The 23016-nt window shown below is 40.8% G+C and overlaps 1 protein-coding gene and 1 non-coding gene across 4 annotated transcripts; both read right to left on the bottom strand.

The window, feature by feature from the left end:
* Window positions 1-693: 693 nt before the first annotated feature.
* HSDL1 (hydroxysteroid dehydrogenase like 1) lies at window positions 694-22927 on the bottom strand. Of its 3 annotated transcripts, XM_036275621.1 has the most exons (5): window positions 22866-22927; window positions 11095-11320; window positions 10033-10478; window positions 9600-9827; window positions 2820-3410 (listed from the first exon to the last, which is right to left on the bottom strand). In XM_036275621.1, exons 2-5 carry the CDS (start codon window positions 11312-11314, stop codon window positions 3312-3314), a joined length of 993 nt encoding a protein of 330 aa, XP_036131514.1. In that variant the 5' UTR covers window positions 11315-11320; window positions 22866-22927; the 3' UTR covers window positions 2820-3311. The 3 variants fall into 3 exon arrangements, with proteins under 3 accessions (XP_036131515.1, XP_036131514.1, XP_036131513.1); XM_036275622.1 differs by lacking the exons at window positions 2820-3410; window positions 22866-22927 and adding an exon at window positions 694-2800 and having other exon boundaries at window positions 11095-11328; XM_036275620.1 differs by lacking the exon at window positions 22866-22927 and having other exon boundaries at window positions 11095-11328.
* LOC118639720 lies at window positions 15896-16001 on the bottom strand. Its single transcript, XR_004961272.1, has one exon. It is a non-coding gene; the product is annotated as a U6 spliceosomal RNA (small nuclear RNA).
* Window positions 22928-23016: the final 89 nt, after the last annotated feature.

Here is a 23016-nt window from a genome sequence, read left to right as displayed (position 1 = left end):
AATTCTGTTCTTTATACCTCACCTTCCTTACCCAAAAGAGAGATATTAATACCTACTTAATAGAAGGGGGTTAAATAAAACATACAAAGCTTGAGTCATACATGTTCAATTAAATGGTAGCAGTTACATCTAGACCAACCCACACCTGATTAAATACCCCACCACCACCACCCATTTTGAGATTGTATCAATGTTAGGAACTTGCACTTGCATTTGTAAATCCTCAAAGTTAAGAACCCACTCACTCCCTGTTGCCACCATTAATGTACTTGATCTTAAACTTAACTGTTCTAATTTGGGGTAAATTGATCTTGGCCAAGTTCCTTTTAACAGCCCTTCAAGACACATTGCCACTGAATACACACAGCCCAACTGTTAGGGGCTGAGATAAGCTAGTGAATTGCAAACATCCTTGTCATGTGATAGTGAAGCCCAAATTAGGGAAGAGAAGAATGCTGCCAGCTCCTGAAAACTCTATAAACTGAAGGGGACCTGGACTTGAGACACATGGCTCAGAAATCTACCAAGAGAGGCTGAGAGCCACAGGGTCCTCATCTCCCGGTTTCCACCATTCCAGGTTCTGTAATAATTTCCTAGACCCATGCTTCATGGTGTAATAAAGCATGCACAATTCCATGAAAGGTAATTCTTTATTCAAACTAGATGTTATTTTAAAGAATAACAACTTAGCCAATACTGAGACAGAGACACGGAAAGACTGGACTTGGCTTCAGAGGGCACACAATGTAAAAGATAGAAGACCACCACCTAAACCCTCTGGTTCCCAAATTGACAGGATTTTAAGTAACTTAAGATTAAAACAAAACAAAACAAAAATACTCCTACTGAGCTGTCTCTCCTTGCTGTCTCCCAGTTCTTCCCACTCTTTCTCGAACCCACTACAATCTACCTTTCATCCCCACCAATCGATGAAATGGCTTATGGCAAAACTGCCAGTGATCTCCATGTTGCCAAAGTCAACGATCAAAATCAACCCTCTTCATCTCATCCTATCAGGAGAATGAGATGAAGAAATCAACTTAGTATTTTCAAAAGACACGCTTATGAACAATTTTCTTGAATTACCAGCTCTTAATGAATTGCATCCACAGGTGTTATTAAATTAGGTTTTCACAATTTTTAAATAATTGTTTCTATGGGGAAAATGTATCTCTCATTCCAGACAACCCATTTACAAATATATGGAGCAAAGCCTCTTCCAAAGAAAGAAGCAACCACCTTCATTATTAACTTGTTCACAGCCTGTTTCAAAGGTTCTTATTTCCTACATTCTTAATAAGAAACCCCATCAACAGTGATCCAATTATGACTCTAAAATGAGCTCTAGGGGAGAGTATTTTATGAAACACAAAACCCAAGGAAGATTCTAGGTTTTGATCTTTCACTAACTTTGTATCAATCAGCTTATTCACATGCATCCTGCCAAGTAGAGAATTTTAAAACATCACTGACATGGTTTACTCATTCTCATCATGTAACAATGATTCAATACCTAATCTATAAGTGTAAGACATTGCTGTACCACATCACACCTTAGCTATAAATATGGTATTTTTTTTACATAAAGTTGCTGCTGCTTATTACACATCAAAGTTCAGGTCAATGTAGCATGAAGTCAATTTTTCTCCTGTCTTAATGACCATAAATTAATTGTTGAGTGAGAGAAAATGCCAAATGTGACCAAATAAAGGCTTCTAACTCCACCAAAACCTTCAGTGTTATATAGTGCCGCTAGTGTGTACCTTTTCACATCTGAATGTCTTCTTATATAATGAAGGCCTGATCTGTAAGTGGAAGAGATTATGAACCAAGTCCAAGTCACATCTGGAAATACTGAGGCAATGTCACTGGCAAAATTGTGGGTATAACATCAAAGCAGGCTTAGGCCTACTCAAAATGGAACATCATCTCAGGAGAAAATTCCATAAAAATCCTGATTTCAAAAATGTATTAGCTTCTGCATCAGTGCCCCAATATTAAATTCCGAATTTCTATTTTGCACATATTGTCATATTCATACAGTGATTTATAACTGTCAAAGCACTAGGTGTGTGGTTCTCAAAATGTCTGGCTTTAAAGCTTAGGGCCTGAACCAAAAACATTTCACAGTACATTTCAATGCTAACCCATATTGTGGAGGGTTGTACATAATTATCTTCACACCAATAAAAGTATTCACTATAATGCATAAATTAATTGCAAGAACAAAAAATGAGTTTCTAACTTATTTCAACAGATACAATACATATCACACACATTTGTCCATATTTTAACTACTTTTCCATAAATACTTGATATTTACACCAATAATGCTACTGGAATGGAATAATATTACATAGAAAAGTGTATGAAAACTAGATTTAACAAGCTCTAAAGGACTAAATTTCAGTTAAAAAAAAATGGGTCATAGGCTGAGAAATCACTACTTATCCACAATAATTATATATCAAGAGATTATTGACAGTCAATCATTACATATCCAAATCTCAGAATGAACTAATTCCATGGTAGATTTAAAAAAAAACAGAATGTTTTAAGTAATATTATAACATGGCAAGCCTATAGCACAAAATTGGGTAAGCTTGTTTAGTATGAAGAGGAGTCATCTAGAACTTGAATACCCTGTAAGGTTCCACATTAAATCATCTTGACAAAAAAACTTTTTAAAGTAACTTACCTATAAAGTTGCCTCAATGAACATAACATCCATACATATATGGTTCTCTAATGAAATATCAGTTGAAAAGCAGCATTTTCATACACAGATAAACAACAAGAGCTACACAATATTAACACACAGATTTCTACTGTTAATCATACCAGCAATCTTATAAAATAACACTTTTAAATAATCCTTCCTGATGAACATTTGAAAACCAATACTACAATTCATCTACTGAAATAATTTCTATTTAAAAAACAACATAAGAAATTATAAGAGGAGACAAGTCATGTTCTAAGTATATTTCAATATCAGATTGCTGTAGCTCCTAAAACTATAAATCACAACTTTTGAATAGCTTAGGGGGAAAAAGGCATCCAAATTTAGTTTTCTTCAATCAGTTCTTATGCCTCAATCATTATTTACTCTGTACCATCCATGTGGCCCTTGAGGTTTTCCCACAGTATTCTCTAAAAGTATTGTTTTCTTTGCAAATGATGAGTCAATGGTATGCTAAATAACCAGTAATAAAAGAAAATACAGAAGATAAATTAAATGTGTTCTTCCAAATGTCAGAATACTGTAGGTTCCCATGAGTTGGCGAAACTTCCCAAAAAATCATCCAGGTTCATGGTTTGCAGGATAAGGCCTCCTTACGTAAAGAACGATTGAGAATATTTGCTCCCCACACCCAGAGCCATTCAGGCATATACTGTGCAAAAAGAAACTAAAAATGAAAGAGAAAAAGGTTATAAGATTAGAACCCAAAGCCATTGGCACTGAAATGTACAGATGAGCATCTGATTTAATCCAACAAATATCACCCATCACTTTAAATACAAAGAAGGAAAAAGACCTTGGGTGTTACTAAGCACCTACTTTTGTATAAGACTCTATGTTAGACCTATGGAAATAGAAACATGATCACCATCCATCCACCCCCTTTCTCTGATGAGGACAGGTAGACCTACATGCAGTAATAGGATTCCATTTTTACTTGATATAAATAGTATGTTAATTTGCTTAATGTGGTTAAGAATTACAAACTCCAGAAGAAAAGGCAGCTGAAATAGATAAATGCATGTGTGGTTAGTACTATGTAAGAAAACAGATTTGAGGGGCAGAATGGAGCCAAGTTCAACAAGAGAACTGAGTCAAAAACATCAGGACTCTAGTACACTGAGATGTAATGAGGATGGTTTGCGGATCCAGGGAGGGAGTCCGGCTGATGTTCTGCTACAAGAGTTCTCAACCAGGGCCATTTTGTCCCCCTCCCCCAGGGGACATATGGCAATGTCCAGAACATTACTGGTTGTCACAACTGAGGTGGTGGTGCTACTGGCATCCAGTGGGTAGAGGCCAAGGATGGGCTGAACATCCTATAATGCATTGGACAGCTCTACTACAAGCAATTATCCAACCCCAAATGCCAACAGTGCTGAGGTAGAGAAACCCAACATGATACTGACAGATCTGTCAGTATGGCAAGTTATACGAGTGAAAGTTCTAACACCTTGCATGTTAAGAAAGGGAGATGAACAAGCCCAGTGAGTGCTAAAATTCTAGCCTAGGTTACTCTGCACCTCCAGGGAACCACACAAACAAGTAGGAGTCCCAGGGTGATGAACTGCAGGATGACAGTCCTGGAACCACAGCTGTTCACAACAGGTTGCACAGCTCTAGTTCACCACCTCGGAGACAGAAGCCCAGTATTTTGGCCTGGAGCCATGGTAACTTTCTGGGGGACTAAGGTCTCTTTGGACCTCTATAAAGAACCAGGATTTCGTGGGGGAAAAAATCCTGGATATTCTTCCTTGGAGCTGCTGTCCTAAAGCAAAATGTTCTGAATTCAAGGAGATAAAAGATGTCAGCTTATGGTCCCTGAGGGAGGACCCTGTAAGTAGTGAGTAGTGTTGCACTCAAACTCATAGGCACCTGAGACAGACTAGATAATTGAATCCCCATTCAAAGTACATTTTTTCAGTATTCAGTGAAGAATCAGCATCTAAAAATCTGTTTTTCATTTCCATCCATGACCACTGTCTGTTGCAGGGGGGGCCAGCATCAGGTATGTTTCGACAGTTTTCTATGGTGCTACACATGGAGACTACACTGACATACCACATCTGGCTCATCCCAATGAGGTTTTAGCATCCTGAGCAGCAAGGTGACAGGAGCTTGGTGGAAAGAGCTAGTGGAAGAGGAGGGGAGAATTTTATCCCCCAGGTACTGACAGATAAACTAAAGGGATTGACTCATTGATCTGTTTAGATAGTAACAGTCACTGGAAAGAAATGCCACGTCTCTGGGCACTCCGAACTGCAGAAGAGTACCCAAAGTGAAGAGGAGAAGGGCATGAGTGTGTCAGTGTGTGTATAAGAGAGAGAGGAGGGTGGGGTTTCAGGTTCTGTAAGGCTTTGTGCACGCTCAGGACTCCTGACCAGTCTGTCCAGACCTAAGAAAGGAGCTGGTCTTCCTCTGCAATGAAACCTGGCAGAAGGGCTTTAACCTCTAACACAGTAGTCAGCCTTGCTCCCTTGGACCCTCACCCACACTTCAATATGGAGCCTCAGGGCATTCTCGTTTCCACCAAGCTCCACCTCTCTCCTCCTCTCCCCTCAATGCTACGTTTTCTCTTTCCCATAGCAACACACAAAATGGCTCTGATTTCCCATGAGCCAATCAGAGAGCTCAGAATCTCCTACTCCACTCCCCATTCCCTGGAGCTTTGTAAATCCCATGACCTGGAACACAGTCTACATGTTCATAAGCAAGAGACTCACTGTTCAAGTTGTTAAATGAATTGGTTTTTCAGCCATACACATACCAGCATGTCTCTGGCCTTTATGTCAAGGATCACAAACAGAGCTATAAAGAAAAGGCCCTCCTTTTTCTGTTGGACTTACTATGTGTTCCAAAGTTGACAATTTAGTAATTCCTAATGCCACTTCTGAAAATGATGAGAAATGTTCCCAAATCAATATTAATATCTATAGTTAACAATTAAAACAAATACATTTGACTCCTTTTTAGCTGTTTTTAGTCCAAATCATTTTTTTCTATTTTTTGCTTGCAAATCTTTATTAAGACAACTAGCATAATACACTTAAGATGCAATTGCTAAATTATATGAAATGGCTGCTGAGAAAGCAAAGGTATCAGGGTCATGAGTCAGTTCTAACTGCTCCTGTTTAGAAATGCTGTTTCACAGACGTGTGTAAGGAAATGAGGACATGTGTAAGGAAGGCTGAGGCACGGGCGAGCGAGGAAACCTGCTCCCCAATCTCTGTGCACACTCATCAAAAATAACCTTTTCAGCCCCGCTGGTGTAGTTCAGTGGTTGAGCAGTGACCCATGCACCAAGAGGTCGCCAGTTCAATTCCTGGTCAGGGCACATGCCCAGGTTGTGGGCCCGATCCCCATGGGGGGCATGCAGGAGGCGGCCAATCGATGTTCTCTCTCATCGATGTTTCTCTCTCTCTCTCCCTCTCTTTTCCTCTCTCTAAATGAATAAAGAAAAAAAAATTTTTTAAATAATCTTTTCACACAAACTTAGAAATGTTCTCAGTAACATGTTGTGGAATTACTTTCGATGCCACCTTGGAAGTGGCTTCCAGACGGGTAACAGACACGCATGTGCTGAGTGCTGCCAGAGGACAGCTGCACAGGCTGAAGCCGCCGTCAGTTCCCAGTCCCCATCATCACTCTGCTCAGCAATCCACAGACTGTTCCCAAGCACCTCACTCCCCTTTCTTCACAATGATTATTTCAAACCTCACTCTCTCAAGCCTCGCACCCCTCTGCCTCACCCTTGCTGAGCAGACCTGACCTCACAGGAGCCATCAGACAGGGCCCCTCAGCTTCCAGAGGACTCCTAGCCTCTCCTCTCTCCTTCACTTTCTAGTCGTTTCCAAAGTTCACACCACTTCCCGCTACCTGCTCTCTCAGCCCACTCGCCCACCTCCAGGAACTATGCCTTCTTTCTCCAGTCTTTAAGCCCTTCTCCACAGACCCGTCCTCAGGTCTTAAATTAGTCAAGTCACCGCTAACTTGCACAGATTAACTAACAAACAGAATTCCTTCCTTGGGCCCAGCGCAACGCCTGCACAGCCTTGTATCTTGAGCACAAGGTCCCCGTATCCCCAGCTTCCCCCTACTCACCACCTACTCTGCAATCAGGCTGCTCCCTAAAATGCCTCCAAAACTGCTTTCATCAAGGTCACCGAGGATTTCTAAGATTCTAAACCCAACAGACATGTGTTGATCCTTATGCTTTGGGACAGATGGCATCACGTGACACTGGTGACTATGTCTTCCACCTGAAAACCATCTCTCCCCTTGGCATCCGTATTCCACTCCCCTCCTCTCCTACGAATCCCACTGGCTGCCGTTCTCAGTCCACCTTCCCCTGGAATGTTGGGGTTCCTCGAGCCTCTGACTAGGCTGTCCTTTCTTCTCTACACACTCTCCTTGGATGATATCACCCACCCACAGCTTGTCATCCAGCTAAATGCTAATGACCGTACAAACCCCTCACCTGAGCTCCCATCTATGCAGCTGCTGACTCCACTTCTCAACTATTTCCCAGAGCCTTCAAATCCAGCACATGTAAAACTCATTGTCTCTCAAAAACGATCTCTTCCTCTCACGCTACCTGAGTAAGTGGCACCGCTGAGGTTCTGCAGCCTAAACCACTCGTGTTCAATCTATCACCTATCTTGTCAAGAAATAAATACAGCCCTGGCCGGTTTGGCTCAGCAGTTAGAGCATTGGCCTGCGGTCCAGAGAGACCCGGGTTCAGTTCCAGCCAAGGGCACGTACCTCGGTTGCAGTTTGTCCCCGGCCCTGGGTTGGGTTGTGCGGGTGACAACCACTCGATGTGTCCCTTTCACTTCGATGTTTCTCTCTCTCTCCCTCCCACTCTATCTAAACAAAAAATGGAAAAAAACGTCCTCGGGTGAGGATAAAAAAAAAATACAGTCATTCTATTATTCTTTAATTCATAATATAGAAGACTAACTAGAATAAACAGCACAAAACAAAACTTTATACAGTATGTTTGGCATATCAAACTTCACACTGTAAATTTCTTTTAAGCTAAAGATACACAATTGAAATTTTGACAAAATTTAGATCTTCGCAATTTAAGAAAAATGAATTCAGAGAAAATAATTATTTTATAAAAAGTCCCAACAGCAAAAGCTATCAGAGAAATCTGCTATGGACAAAACAACAATTGATGAATCAAATCTTTGTTGTGAAACTGAAAAAGATTTCATAATGTCGAAAATAATTTAAGCAAAATAAAAATGAAAATAGAAAAAATGGAAAGTTTAAACAACTTTGTATAGAAAGCTATTCTAGTAATTAAATTAGCTTAACAGAATGTCTTGGCAGAAAAAATATACATACATCTATCTATACATTCTCAAGAAAAGTTCATCAATGTGAACCAAGTTTAATTGTAATTAATATGTTAGTGTTTTACAAATACAGTCAAAATATCTACTGCATCTAAATATTTTTATTTTATCTTCATTTCTCAGGAAATTTCATAGTCAAAAATTATTTTAGGTTTCTCTGCTTTTTTTCAATAATTAAGGACCTAGAAATAATCACTTAAGTAAAACTGCTTATTAAGAAAATTTTAGCCAGAATTTTTGATAAATAAAAATTTACTGTGGATTTACTTATCTATTTATTTGGTATTGGTAAAGTTAATAATCTTTATTGCAGAGTCCTCCAAATATCTGCTGGTAATTTAAGAAAACTCTACATAGTAAAGGAAAAAGAACCCTAAACTAGGGTACATCTACTTACTATGCTAAAGAGACGCATGTCTATTATAATATGTCACTATGAGTTGTCTAATACTTAGAATCAAATTTTCAAATATTTGACAAAGTTAGTCTTTAAAATACTAAAGACCCAAGTCTTGCCTGAAGAATAAACTTAAAAAAAATTCTATGCTTTTTTTTTTTGAAATTTATTTATTTATTTATTTTGTTCAGACAGAGTGGGAGGGAGAGAGAGAGAGAAACATCGACATGAAAGGGACACATCGAGTGGTTGCCACCCGCATGACCCAACCAGGGCCAGGGACAAACTGCAACCAAGGTACGTGCCCTTAGTGGGAACCGAACCCAAGTCTCTCTGGACCGCAAGCCGACGCTCTAACCGCTGAGCCAAACTGGCCAGGGCCTATGCTTCTTAAACAAAAGTCCAAGAATGTATTGATACGTGAAAATTTTTTTACATGAAATATAGACCTATTGTATGGTTTTATGTCTTTTGATCACACTACTGACTTAGAGGTACCCTCTCAAGCATTACTAGAATCTTTTTACTTTGAAATTCCCATCTAAATTCTTAATATTTTTATTAAGATATTATGCTACCATCTACTTATATTAAAGAAACCTATTTCATCTCTTCAGTGTCAAATAGATTGAATTTTTTAATGTTCTTAATATAATAATTCCACAAAAGAAAATTTAGTGACTTAACCAGAACCATTAAGTGTCAGGTTTAAGAATCAGAATGTGGCCCTGGCCGGTTTGGCTCAGCGGTTAGAGCGTTGGCCTGCAGTTCAGAGAGACCTGGGTTCAGTTCCCGCTAAGGGCACGTACTTCGGTTGCAGTTTGTCCCCGGCCCTGGTTGGTCATGTGGGTGGCAGCCACTCGATGTGTCCCTTTCACATCAATGTTTCTCTCTCTCTCTCTCTTCCTCTCTCTCCCTCCCACTCTATCTGTACAAAAAATGGAAAAATGTCCTCGAGTGAGGATTAAAAAAAAAAAAAGAATCAGAATGTGAAATTCTCACCTTTCACCCTTAGACTTCAGTCAGATTCCCAGGTATCATTTAGAAAGGTTTAGGATGCAATAACCTAAATACAAGCATGAATGCATACTGTTACCTGGATGGAATGGGACCAATATCCTGTGGTCCTTTTCGAAATGCCAAGGGTAGAAACAGCATGATGTGCATATACTTTTGGTGAAGGCACCAACCACGGGCACTTGTGCAGAATGCTGCCAGGGGCAGTCATGTTGGTAGCCACGTAGAATGGGATTAGACTCTGTACAAAGATTCCTTTAGAAGCATATTCATACTGCAATGCTCTGCTGAAGTGATCTAAATAAGCCTGTAATGGATCAGAGGAAAAGACTTTTAATTTTCTGGAACTTGGGGAAAAAATTCGGAGAAAGTGAGGCTTGCTTATCATTTCAGAAAAAAATACAGCATAAGCAAACATGAGTTGCTGACAAAGACCTCAATAAATTAGGCCAAACCATTGTAATAAACGTCCTATTGCATTATGATCTCATTTCCCATCAGGAATACATTACCTTAGAAGCAGAAAAGGCAGCCAGCTGGGGAGTTGGTTTGCAGCAGGAGCCAGAAGAGATAGTGACAACAGCACCTTTCTTTCTCTCCACCATCCCTGGTAACACTATGTGGACCATCAGACTAGCCGCAGCAATGTTTACATTTATGATGTCCCAGAGTTTGTCCTCGGAGACCTGAGTAAAATACTGAGGGTAGGGATAAAACACACCCACATTATTTACCAAAATGCCAATGTCTTTGTCTTTCAAGGCTTCTCGAATCGGGTTGTAGATCTCACGGCCGTTGCTGAAGTCCGCCACTATAATATCAGTTTCCACTTTGTAGGTGTCAGCAATGTCTTTAGCAACCATCTGCAACTTCTCTTGGTTCCGACTAATCAGGACAATATTGAGACCACGGCTTGCTAACTCTTCTGCATAGGCTCTTCCAATCCCATCTGTTGCACCTACAATACAACCAGGAAAAGTGAGCATACTTATTTCATGGTGAGATCTTTAAAATGAACCTTAAATACCCCATTTCCCATTTCTGGGCTTAATCAGATAAAGAATCACACTGGAAATAAAGCGAGTTCTAATACTGATAACTTAAGAACAGTATCAAAATATGAATGATACATGGAAGTCAAACCCTCTCCCAGACACCTTGACAGGTGGCTGAAAAGTTGTTTTACATTCATCAAGTTAATGATGAGACACAGTAGGAAACAGTATTTTTAAATGATATTTAAAATAAGGACAGCATTTCTGAAAGTGGTGATAGTTTGTAAGGATAATTTCAAAACAGAGAGCAAAAAGGAAAAGGCATAGGGAGGTGAGGCTGGAGCAATACTGGGAATCAGAGAGGGCAGAATAAGGACAAAAATCAAAGGAAAATTCTTCCAAGATGAGAACAGTAAGAAAATGTGAACATAATCATAACAGAAGTAATAAATTTTATTTTTTATCAGCAAGTTTCCATGAAATTCAGTAATGTCTTGAATAATGCACCCAACTTAAAACACAAACAGGAAAAATTATTTTGATTTTAAATTAGACACAAATTGAAATCCCATTTCTTACCACTCACAACTGCCCATTTTCCATACTGCTTGATCAGATCTGCTCTGCTCACCAGGCGAGGGACAAAGTGCAGCCTGATCAGGCTGTAAAAGTCACAGACGACAGTGATGCTTTTTCTGGCTGTATACCAGGCTCCAACCAAGGCTAGAGCTTCCATGTAGCAATTGCATGACCTGGCGATTTCCCTATACAAGAGGTAGAAGCTGTCAACGGCAGCCATGGCAGCCTGCAGGGAAGGGAGAGAGTAGTTCTTTGCTTAGTAAGTTAAAGGCAAGTGCATAGTCTGAGTGAAGAAAAACATCCAAGGACATCAGAACCAAATAATTTTACATTCAAATAACAGTAGTAGTTCAGATCATGTAGCCTGTGGATCCAGGAAATTTATGATCTCATTAACATTTGTAGTTTATAAAGTTCTTTTCTTCCAAGGAGATCAGTCAACACAACTACCTACTTCCTACTAAAATTCAGGCACTGTGCTACATGTTGTGGACACAGAGATAAACACAATATGCTCTGTGCCCTAAAAAAGTTTCGAGCTCAGTATAATGACATGCACAGACTTTTTAATTCATATAACAGATGAGAAGGATATGTATTTATTTGCTTTATTCAGAGGACCTGCTGCCCATGTAGAAACAAAGTAGAAGAAATAGAGATAATATTAAGACATGGTCTTGGCTGCCAAAAGCTTACAATACATTTGAGACAAAACTAGGCTTTAATAAACTTTCATATAAATAAGATCCATAAATGCATGTTTAAAAAGAAATACTCCCCAAACTTGAAGAAATGTTTTTTTTTCAAATGACAATAGGGTAAGCACTCCATCTTACCAGGTTCATTTGTACACCACTATCTTTAACTGGCCCCTTATTTTTTTTTTTAATCCTCACCCAAGGATATTTTTCTTTTTTTTCTTTTATCCTCACCCGAGGACATTTTTTGCATTTATCTTCAGATAGAACAGGAGAGAGAAGGGGGAAAGAGAGAGGGAGAGAAATATCAATGTGAGAGAGACACATCGAGTGGTTGCCACCCACACAACCCCAACCAGGGCCGGGGACAAATTGTAACCAAGGTACATGCACTCAGCGGGAACCGAACCCAGGTCTCTCTGGTCCATGGGCCGATGCTGTAACTGCTGAGCAAAACAAGCCCGGGCAAGGATATTTTTCTATTTATCATCAGATAGAGTGGGAGGGAGGGAGGGAGCGAGAAACATCCATGTGAGAGAAACACATCGACTGGTTGCCTCGTGCATAACCAGACCAGGCCAGGGATGAACCGCAACCGAGGTACATACCCTTGACTGGAATCAAACCCACATCTCATTGGTCCGCAGGCCAATGCTCTAACCACTGAGCAAACCAGCCAGAGCTGGCCCCATATCTTTGAGGAAAGAAAAGTCCAATACAACTCTTGTAAGTATCCACATAGCAAACATTTGCAAAGCACCTACTATATTCCATGTACTGCGACAGACGCTAAGGACTCAAAGATGAATTAAATACTTGTACCTAGGAGAAGAGACAGACATTTAAGAAAACAATTTTAAATGCCATGTGAACTGGTGTATATGTGCCCGCAATCAGAGACAACCCTGCAGAGGTAAACAAAGGCGGGCATGACCAAAGTTGATGAACTTCATCCTATAATGGACCTGGAGAGCCGCTGATCCAACTGCATTATCAATGAGGGGCAAAATATCAAACAGACAAGAAGAGACTACAATTAAATTACAGAGAGCTCAGATGCACACAGACACAGAGATACAGTGTGTGTTATACAAAAGAAAATAGATTTTAAGCCAACATATATGTATGTAAAACTTCTGAGATTAGTCTTTTATAGAAATCCCATTAAAATAAAAAAAACAAATCCTGAAACTAAGAAAATACCCAACAACAGCAGCAAACTTGACATAAGCTTCAGGAAGAATGAGTGAATTCCCTCCCATTCTACTACAATGTGAGCTCAATCAAGTTCTCAATTAAACAAGAGAAAATAAATTAACCACAATGAAATAAATTTATATAAGAATGACACCATATGGTAATTAAATGGCACATAAAATAAAAAACTATTGAATATATATATATGAATATATATGTTTAACATTAACATTTGTAGTCCAAATTACAAACCAATAAAACATGCAAAGGAAATATGATAGAACACTGAAGATAGGCAGTAGGATTCTTAAGTGCCCCACAAGGATATAATCTCTCATCAAACAAAACGTTTTACATTGCTACCCTATTACTAATTAAGTTGATATGGTATTAAGCAAGTCAATAATGTTTTTCTCAAATAACAATATAGTAAATGACTCAAGTTGGGCCACCTTATTTCCAGTAGGTAAAATGCTATCTACTAGGGATGTGTTCATAGAAACATACCTCCTACAATAAGAATGCCAAGATTGATCATAAAGAGAAAACATTATAAACTTTATTAAGTGCACAAACCAAATACTTAAAAACAATTAAATGCTCCTTTGGGATAAATTTTCTTCGTGGACCACACTGGCTAAGTTTTCCTAAAATATGAAGTACCAAGATCAGCGAAGTTTGGACTGAAAATGCCTTTTCTCTTCCTGATCAATCTACCAGACAACAAGCAATAACACTCCTTGTTGTTCCCAAATCCTTTAAAATACATTTAAAGTCAGAATAATTTGTCTCGAAACTGTTCATTCTTTTTCTGCTGTGCATGAATGCCTCTCAAAGTTCCCAGACACTAGAGAAGAGAGAATGATGTGCCACCTGCCTGTTCAAGAGTCCCTTGCTCTGCCATCTCAATACACAGCTAAGTCCCTGCTGAGGCAGGTTGTGGACTCGACGTCCCCTGACCTGCCATGGCAGTCCCTGAACAGTATTAACAGCAAGATTCCCAAAAAAATACAAAAACAGTAAGTTCTTATAAGAAAGAACATAAAAACTGAGATTCCATGTTTAACCATCCTAAGTTGAAAATTCCTAAAATAACATTTTAAAGGTTGTGAAATGCAAACAATAATCATTTGTCTGCACTAGCACTTTTCAAACAAAATGTAATAAAATTAGAAGTAACAAAACTATGACAAAAAAAAACCCAGGTACTTGGAATATTGAATCTTTTCTTCTAAATAACAGGTGAGCGTATATCTAAGGTGTTAAAACAATGTTTTCAGTGAAAAAAGAAATACCACATATCAAGACCTAGTGGGTTGCACATATCAAGATCTAATGAGGTGTAACCAAAACAATACTTGTGGGAAAAGTAATTGTACAAAGTGTATATAACAAGGTTCTAGTTAAAAAGGAGGTCTGATATGCCTCACGGAATGACTTCATACTAATGGGAAACTGAATTTCTTCCCCTAAATACGTTTTTGTTTTGTTTTGTTTTGTTTTTTTCAAGAATTTGAAAGATGCCCAACTACAAAGGAGTTTCCCGATTTTTCTGCTCTAGTCATTAACTACCCTGGTTTCTCTCTTACCTTCTCTGTCAGTTCTGGGCCTTAAGGCTCAGTCTCTTCTTAAGGCCAATCTGTGAACAAAAACCCACACACAACAAATTCCTTTCTTTTATCCTCGTAGCTGAGCTGGGAAAACTTTATATAAAACTAAGACAAAGATGTTTTAAAAATTAAGAAAACACTAAAATTCTTATGCTGTGCATCCGTGTGTGTGTGTGTGTGTGTGTGCACGCACACATATTTATATCGAAGCATTTCCTCACCTAAGAATAAGGAAGGCACTAGAAGCGTCTGCCTTGTGAAAGGCTCGGCTGAAATGGCAGCCAGTTCCTGCACCTTTTTTTCTTGAGGAACATTTCATAAATGGGACAAACCTGTTCAAATAGCTTAGAGAGAGACTGCTCTGCAAAGACACTGGGAGCTCAGGACACTATGCAGGAAAGGAGGTGGACACCACCATCCCCTCTCCCTCTCTCTTGTTGTCACCTGGGCTTTCCCTGAGCCTCATCTTTCTCTCTGCAAACCACCTTCCTATGTTCCACCTGCAGAGCACTTGAACTTCCACACAACTGAAGCCACTTGGCATCTCTATTCCAAATTCCTGGCAGAGATTCTGGCTGGCCCACTTGAGCTCAGGTATCAGGCACTTGTCTAATCAGCTGGCAGAGGTAGCAGGGAGGAAGTGTCCTGTGGTATTTGGAACAGTCCCTTCCAACTTGTGAATGGGGCAGGTGCTATTAAGAATAAGGAAAAGAAAAGAAACTCTGGCACACCTTTTCCCTCTCCTTCCACCCTAGACACTGCGTTTTAACTGTTCTGTTTTTGAACCACCCTCAGGAGGCCAAGTTCCTCTAGGTCTGAGGCCAAATCTTACTCCTCAGTTTCTCGAGTACCTGCCACAACCTGTGGCACAGAGAAGTTGCTCAACAGATGTATGTTGCATGAAACTGTACTACCCAGTCTCTGCTCAACCCCCAGCTGTTCCTCCCATCAAGGTCTCAGTCTCCATGCACCATCTTGGTCCCCCACTCCAGAGGGCACCACCAAACAAACTCCTTTGATCCTGTACAGAAAGAAAAATCTCATGTGCCAAATCCACCAGGGACCTCCTGCTCAGGTCCAGGAGGAGAGACACACCCACATCAGCAGTGAGTTGAGAACAGCAGTCGGGGGCCTTCACCCCCAGGTTGGCCCCACTTCTCAACTCTACCTATTTGATTCCCCTTCACCTTCTTGTCGGGGTAATATCATTACCATATTTTAACATAACATTATAGTTTCACCATAGACAAATAAATACCTTAAAACATCTATTATCATTGTTATTTTTTTTTCTAAAAAAATATGGAATTCTTCACAAATTGGCATGTCATCTTGTGCAGGGGCCATGCTAATCTTCTCTGCATCGTTCCAATTTTAGTGTATGTGCTGCCAAAGTGAGCACCATTGTTATATATTTTTTTAAAAATCAGAGAATCAGAGGGCTGACAGCATTCTAGGTCTGGTCTTCAGCCCTGAGGTACAGAAAGGCAACTTGATCATTTCCCAGAGGCAGACAAGTTGGAAAGATCTGACTCACACCAACCAAATTCATAGAAGACTGATAAATTCAAATGCTCATTTATTTATGAATAATAGACAATATAGCCAAGAAGCCTAGGCACGCACAGTCACTGACCTATAGGAAAGTCTATGTGGAAATCAAACTACCAGAACAGCAGTGAAGAAAACTGTGTTAGATGCTGAGGACCCATCCCACGTAGGCCAGGGGTCCCTGGCACCCTGTGTACATAGAATTCATTCAAAGATGAACAAAGTGATTCAATGCCATGTGGCAAGAGTGACGCTGAAGAAGATGTCAGACTCTCCTTGTCAGAGAGGAGGCAAGGCCCAGCACCGGAAAAGGTCCAGCCTGCCAGAAAACAGTGACAAGTTCATCGTGCTTACAGCACAGGACAGGCACCTAGGGCTGGAAATGGGGTGGGAGCAGAGGCCAGACGGTGAAATGCCTTTACACCAAATGGAAGTGTTGGCTTACTCTCTGAGTAGGTCCCTTAGGCCAGAGGGGGAGCTGACCAAGTTTGCTGTGGGAGTCAGCTGGCAGCAGTGGAGGTGTACCTAGAAGTGTGGGCAGGAAGTGGAGAGTCCTGAACCCTGGTCCATTCAAATGAGGATGCAGCAAGGCTGGACAGAGAGCACATGGCTCTGAGACTGATTCCTTGCTGCTCCTCAGATATACCATTTTCACATACTTGTTCATACTTTGATGGATCATAAATGGAAAATAACAGGAAATTATAAATTCCTTATATTCTCTCACTCTTCTTCCTGGTCCTTAAGTACATGATGGAAAATAATGTTTTTTTTTAAAAAGAAGAAATCAAGACTTCCCCCAATGCCACTCAATTCCAGGAAAGCTCTGGAAACTAAGTTTTAAAGGGGTATATTACACATTTAATTCTAGAAGCCAACCAAGATATGTACAGATAATGAGCTGCATTGAACTTGCCTTGGGAGTTTAACTAGTTAATTTCTCTGTGGAGAGGTATTAGTCTAAAACTTAGAGAAATCCATTATTTAGAAAGCAACACTAAATCACAGTAAAATTCTGGTCCCTATAGAACCTACCTTAAAAGTTATTATAAAGCTTTGTTTTCTTGCCTCTACAGAAAACTAAAACATCAAGAGAGAAACAGTAAAATAGTAAGGAAAATAGTAAGTCAGAACTGTTCCAAAATAGGACAGTTAGGGATTTTCTACTTGAATAAAGTGATATTCATCAGGGCTAGTTCACCAAACACTTAAAGGTCTCTCAGGCAAACTTTGGGTGATCCCCATGGATTTTGGATGATTATGTCAATGCAGGTTTATCTTTGGTAAAAAGGTGCCTTTCTCGAAGTGATGTTGATAAAGGGGGAGGCTGTGTGTGTGTAGGAGAAGGGGGTATATGAGAAATCTCTGCATCTTCCTCTCAATTTTATTGTAAACCTAAAACTACCCCCAAAAAGTCTTAAAATAAAAAACTTTAAAAAGACCTTAAAGGTAACATTACAAATATAAAAGTGCTATGGGAAAATTATGGTCAAAATTACAAGTAGCAAAGTCACCTCCTCAAAGCATGATTCCTTCAGCCTATAAAATTATCCTGACCTACAGTTTAGCTGACTCAGCAGTAAAAGGGCAATCAGATCTCCTACAGGCACACCTCAGGTATTGTGGGTTCGGTTCCACCGTATACCTTTATAAAAACCTTCAGAATCAAGAGTTCTGGGAAAAGTGTCCTGGCAGAAACACAGACATCACCAGGCTATTCAAACGAGTGACACCTGGGGAGAATGGTAAAAGAACATAAGGCAGATTGGCCAAATGTTTTCAAAGAAAATAAAGCAAATATCATGAGAAGACGAAGCACCACCAGCAAGTTATGTGGTCATCTGAATAATGGCCCTCCAAGATGTCCACAGCCTAATCCTCAAACCTCATAAATATGCCACCTTATATAGTAAAGGGGACTCTGCAAGTGTGATTAAGTTAAGGATCTTGAGATGAAGAAGATTATCCTGGATTATCCAAGTGGGTCTAATGTGTTCACACGTATCCTTATTAAAGGGAGGAAGAAGGGTCAGAGTCAGAGGAGATGTGACCAAGAAGCAGAGGTCAGAGAGACAAACAGAGATAAAGATAGAGACAGAAATAAAGAGAGATTTAAAGACACTAGAGCTGCAGGATTTGAAGATGGAGAGAGGGGCCACAGGTCAAGGAATGCAGGCACCTCTAGTATCTGGCAAAGGCAAGGAAAGGATTTCTGCCCTGGAGCCTCCAAAATAACAAAACCCTGTTGACACCTTAACTTTAGCTCAGTGAGACTGATTTCAGACTTCTGACCTCCAGAACTGTTCGTGAACAAATCCGTGTTATTTTAAGCCACTAAATCTGTGGTTATTTGTTACACAGCAGTCATAGGAAATTAAGATGGATGGATAGACTGGTAGGTGAATGGTCAGCCTAATTTTTAGGACAGTACAGAGACAAGTTGAAAATTCTGTAACACCCTTTAAACTAAAACCTTTGAGTGTATTCAGGAACCAGAAAGTAGCCTCAGAGATTCCTATGATCTTCAGTTGACTGGGGTAGACCTCAGGTGGTCCCCACCATCCTTATCAACAGCTGGTGTTGTAAAACTGTTCAATAAGGTTCCAGAGTTTAGACTTTTTTTTTAACTATTTTTTTTTATCCTCACCCGAGGACATTTTTTTTGCATTTTTTTTTTCAGATAGAGCAAGAGGGAGAGAGGGAGGGAGAGAGAGAAACATTGACGTGATAGAGACACATCAAGTGGTTGCCACCCACAGGACCCCAACTGGAGCAGGAGACAAACTGAAACCGAGGTATGTGCCCTTAGCAGAAACCAAACCTGGACTCTCTAGTTCGCGGGCCGATGCTCTAACTGCTGAGCCAAACCGGCCAGGGCTAGACTTTACTTTAATTAACATTTCTTTATAGGAATCTTACTTCCTTCACACAGAGTGTGAATCTGCCCTGTTCTCAGTACTCAAGTTCTATCTATCCTTCTAAGAATAGCTCAAGGCTCATTCCTTTTCCCCAGTTGAATCCCAGCACTCACTGACAAGCACCAATGACATGCCAGGCGCTGAGGATAAACCGGAGGCCCACACACTTCCCTTTCCTTCCTAGCTCATCGTAGGACTCTCACCTCTGAGTTCCCAGTATCTCTTACCCATATGGCACTCTGCATTATACTTAAGTGGTTAACTTGTCTCTATCTGGGTTCCCCAACTAGAGCACAGGCAGGAAATGTTATCTAAAATTAACTTTGCTGTAATTTAAAAAAGCTGCAAAATACACATGAAAGTTGTAAAACATAGTATGCACAATTCAAAGAATAAAACAAAACTCCCACATAGTCACCCTACTTCACAAATAAAGCCAGTCTTAGAAGTCCCACCTGCTTCTTCCCTGATCACATCCTTTCCACCATCCTGGGGGTAACCACTCTCCTAAATTCTGACATCAATCATTCCCTTGTTTTGTTTGTTTTGTTTTGTTTTAAATAGTTGTATTATTACCCCAGCATGGATTCTGAAACAACTGTATTCAGTTCAGCCTGGTTTTGAACTTTTTTTTTTTTTGCTTTTATCTTCAGATAGAGCAGGAGGAAGAGGAGCGGGGGAGAGACATCGACGTGAGAGAGACACATTGAGTGGTTGCCACCCACACAACCCCAACCGGCTGGAGACAAACCAACCGAGGTACACGCCCTTAGTGGGAACCGAACCCGGACCTCTCTGGTCTGCGGGCCGACACTCTAACCACTGAGCAAAACTAGCCAGGGCTGGTTTTGAACTTTATACAAAGGAATCATACTGCATGTATTCTTTGGTGACTTGTTTCTTTCACTCAATATTGTTTGCAACTCATCCATGCTCCTGAAGCTGTAGGTTACACTTTCACTGCTGCACACTATCTCACGGTACAGATACACTATATTCATACCTCCATCCTATTGCTGATGGGCATTTGGGTTGTTCTGTTGGTTTTACTTTACAATTATAATCAGTGCCATGGACATTTGTATGCACATCTCCTGGGCACACGCGTAAGTTTCTCTAAGAGATAAGCCTAAGAGTCAAACTGCTAGGCCATAAGACATCATGTATTCTAGCAGACACTGCCAAAATGGCTGAACTAATTTGCACACCCATCGACAGCAAGTGTGAGTTCACAATGCCTCTTCCTCAATGCCTGGTAATGTCCAACAGTTCACCTTCTTCCCATAGGGTGTTGTGAAATGAGATCTCATTGTGGTTTTAATTTACATTTCCTAGTTACTAATAAGGTTGACTGGCATTCTTCTGTTTATGTGCTGTTTTCTCATCTATGAAATGCCTATTCCTAGCTTTTGCCTTATTTTCTATTGTGTTGTCTTTTTGTCTCAGAATTATAAGTATTCTTTCTCTAGTCTACATACCAGTTCTCTGTACGTTTTGTCTCTTGATGGTGCATTCAATAAACTGAATGTCTTAATTTTAATGTAGTCAAATTTATCACTGTTTTTTCTGTATGGTTTATGATTATATTTTATTGCAGAAATCTAGTCTTAGCCCAGGTTATAAAGATATTTTTCTATATCATATTCTAAAAGTTTTCAGAGTTTTGCTTTTCATATTTAAGTCTTTAATCCTTTATGAAGGTGTGAGGCTGGGATCAGATCCATCTTTCATATTTCCCCTCAGGACCTGGCATGGTACTATGTATACAATATTTATTTAATAAATATAAACAAATATTGCTTTGCAGTCAAAGCTCTAATTTCATTCTTGAGGAGAAAAAAATACTTAAGAAGCTTCTCAAACTTTGTGTCAGTACTTTGACAAAGTTATTATTGGGGTATCATGACTTTTTGGAATTTCCTTACCTTCCTTTGCCAATTTTTAGTAGATCACTAAACTGAATTAAAGGGAAGCTGAGTAGAAGACTTAAGTGCTCATTCAAGATGCAATTCTCCTCAGTTTCAGGTTTCCATTTGTGAAGTAATAGGAATTAAAAGAATAGCATCTATTCCCAGGTATATCCCTAAGACAACTAAAAACTTATGCTCACACAAAAACCTATATAGCCATGTTCATAGCAACACTATTCACAAAAGCTAAAAAGAAAAAACAACCCAAATGTCCATCAACAGATAAATGAATAAACAAAATATGGTCTATCCACATAGTGGATAAAATAAAATGAAGTACTGACACATGCTACAACTTGGACAAATCTTTAAATCATTATGCTGCGTGAAAAGCCAGACAGAAAAGGCCAAATATCACGATTTCATTTACATGAAATGTCCTGAACAGGCAAATCCACAAAGACAGAAAGTAGATTAGGGTTGCCAGGGGACAGTGGAGTGGAAAATAGGGAGTGACTGCTAATGGAGTGGGATTTCTTTGGGGGATGGGAATGTTCTGGAATTGAATAGTGGTGATGATTGCTCACTGAATATGCTTTTATGGAAAGTATACTTTTAAATGGCTAAAATGGTAAATTTTATGCTACATAACTTTTATGTCAATTAAAAACAATACTGTGCCCTAGACTATTATTGTAGTGATTAAAACCACAGACTGAAAAGACTTTCAGGATTCGAATCTGGACTTGCCATTTAAGAGCTGTGTGTCTTGGGAGAAGGTGAAGTTACTTTACCTCTGAGCTCTCCTCACACATCACCTATAAACATGGAGATAATAGTTCCTGCCCAAGATAATAATGAGAATAAGGTCATACACATAAAGCAGTCAGAACAGTGACTGGGACATAAGTGATCAATACACCTTAGCTATTAGCTACTATAATTCAGAGTTTATTGTTGGCTATTGGCTATTTGTGGTGGTCAGGGTTAAAACTGAGAGCAGGCTTTATGCAAAAGAGTGCTTTTTTCCCCTGTCAACTCATTTATTCTCTCATCAACCTTATAAGGCAGTATTATAATCATCCCCATTTTACAAATGAGACAACTGAGGCTTCCAGAAGTGACACACCCAGGACCCCGCAGCTAAGAAGTGAGCGGTGGGAATTCAAATCAAGGTCTATCAAAGTCCAGAACTCTGGCTGGTGCCCCCCTGAGAGACCCCCAGGTGGGCATCCTGCGGGCATCACCGAGGGCTGCAGGGTTTGTTGCTGGGCTGTCTCTGGCCGTGCTGTTCCTTTGGACAGGGGCAGCCTCACTGGTCTCCCTCACCCCTCCCCTCCAGCACCCATCAGGGTCAAGCAAGCCTGAGCAGACGACCACCGTGACCCCCGTTTCGGAACCGGCGGTGCCCTTTCTTGGAGCGCTACCTTATTCTGAATTACTTCTCATTCAGAACAAAGACAACAAATCCCACTCAAACCAAGTCCCCTGGTAATGAGAATAAAGAAGCGCGGACAAAAGGGGTGATTTTTCAGAGCCTCGTGGGGAGCACCCGGGTCAGGGTCTGGAGAGCGGGGCCCAGCTCTCGGGGTGGGTGGGGCCCTAGGTCTGCCGGACCCTGCGGGAGGGGACAGGCCCAGCAGAGAGGGACCTCTGGGGTGCGACGCCGGGATGGAGTTGGGGACACGGGCCTGGAGGGAGTGGTGCTGGGGCCGCGGGTAAGGTAAGGGAGGGACGAACGGGTCCGAGGTGCCGGCGGCGCAGAGAAGCATCGGTCCCCGGGGGCGTGGTGGGGCGCGGAGGGAGAAGTGGGCCAAGGCCCCACAGGCGCCAAGGGGTACCAGGCGGGTCTGGGACCCGGGGTCGGGCGCGGGGGGGGCGCGGTACCTGCACAGGTGGCGCAGTGTCCGAGCCGCTCCCGCCAGACCCGCGTCACCGCCGCCCCCGTCACCGCGGCCGCAGCTGCCGCGGCCCGCGCTCCCACGTGACACGCGCCGGCGCCGGGGGGCGGAGCCGTGGTGAGGCTCGCCCCCGGCGT

This window comes from Molossus molossus, unplaced genomic scaffold (assembly GCF_014108415.1).
Source record: "Molossus molossus isolate mMolMol1 unplaced genomic scaffold, mMolMol1.p scaffold_m16_p_21, whole genome shotgun sequence".
In the NCBI taxonomy this organism is placed as follows: domain Eukaryota; kingdom Metazoa; phylum Chordata; class Mammalia; order Chiroptera; family Molossidae; genus Molossus; species Molossus molossus.
Note: the sequence above shows the minus strand (reverse complement) of the source record. Positions and strands in the feature narration are given on the sequence as shown.

What these genes read in the sequence shown, in the direction of transcription:
- HSDL1 (XM_036275621.1), bottom strand. Translation starts at nt 11,314, where the DNA reads ATGGCTGCCGTTGACAGCTTCTACCTCTTGTATAGGGAAATCGCCAGG. An exon ending in AAAATGGGCAGTTGTGAGTG is followed by an intron (nt 10,479 to 11,094) that starts GTAAGAAATGGG and finishes GTTGTATTGTAG; the next exon opens with GTGCAACAGATGGGATTGGA. An exon ending in ATTGGTCCCATTCCATCCAG is followed by an intron (nt 3,411 to 9,599) that starts GTAACAGTATGC and finishes TTTCATTTTTAG; the next exon opens with TTTCTTTTTGCACAGTATAT.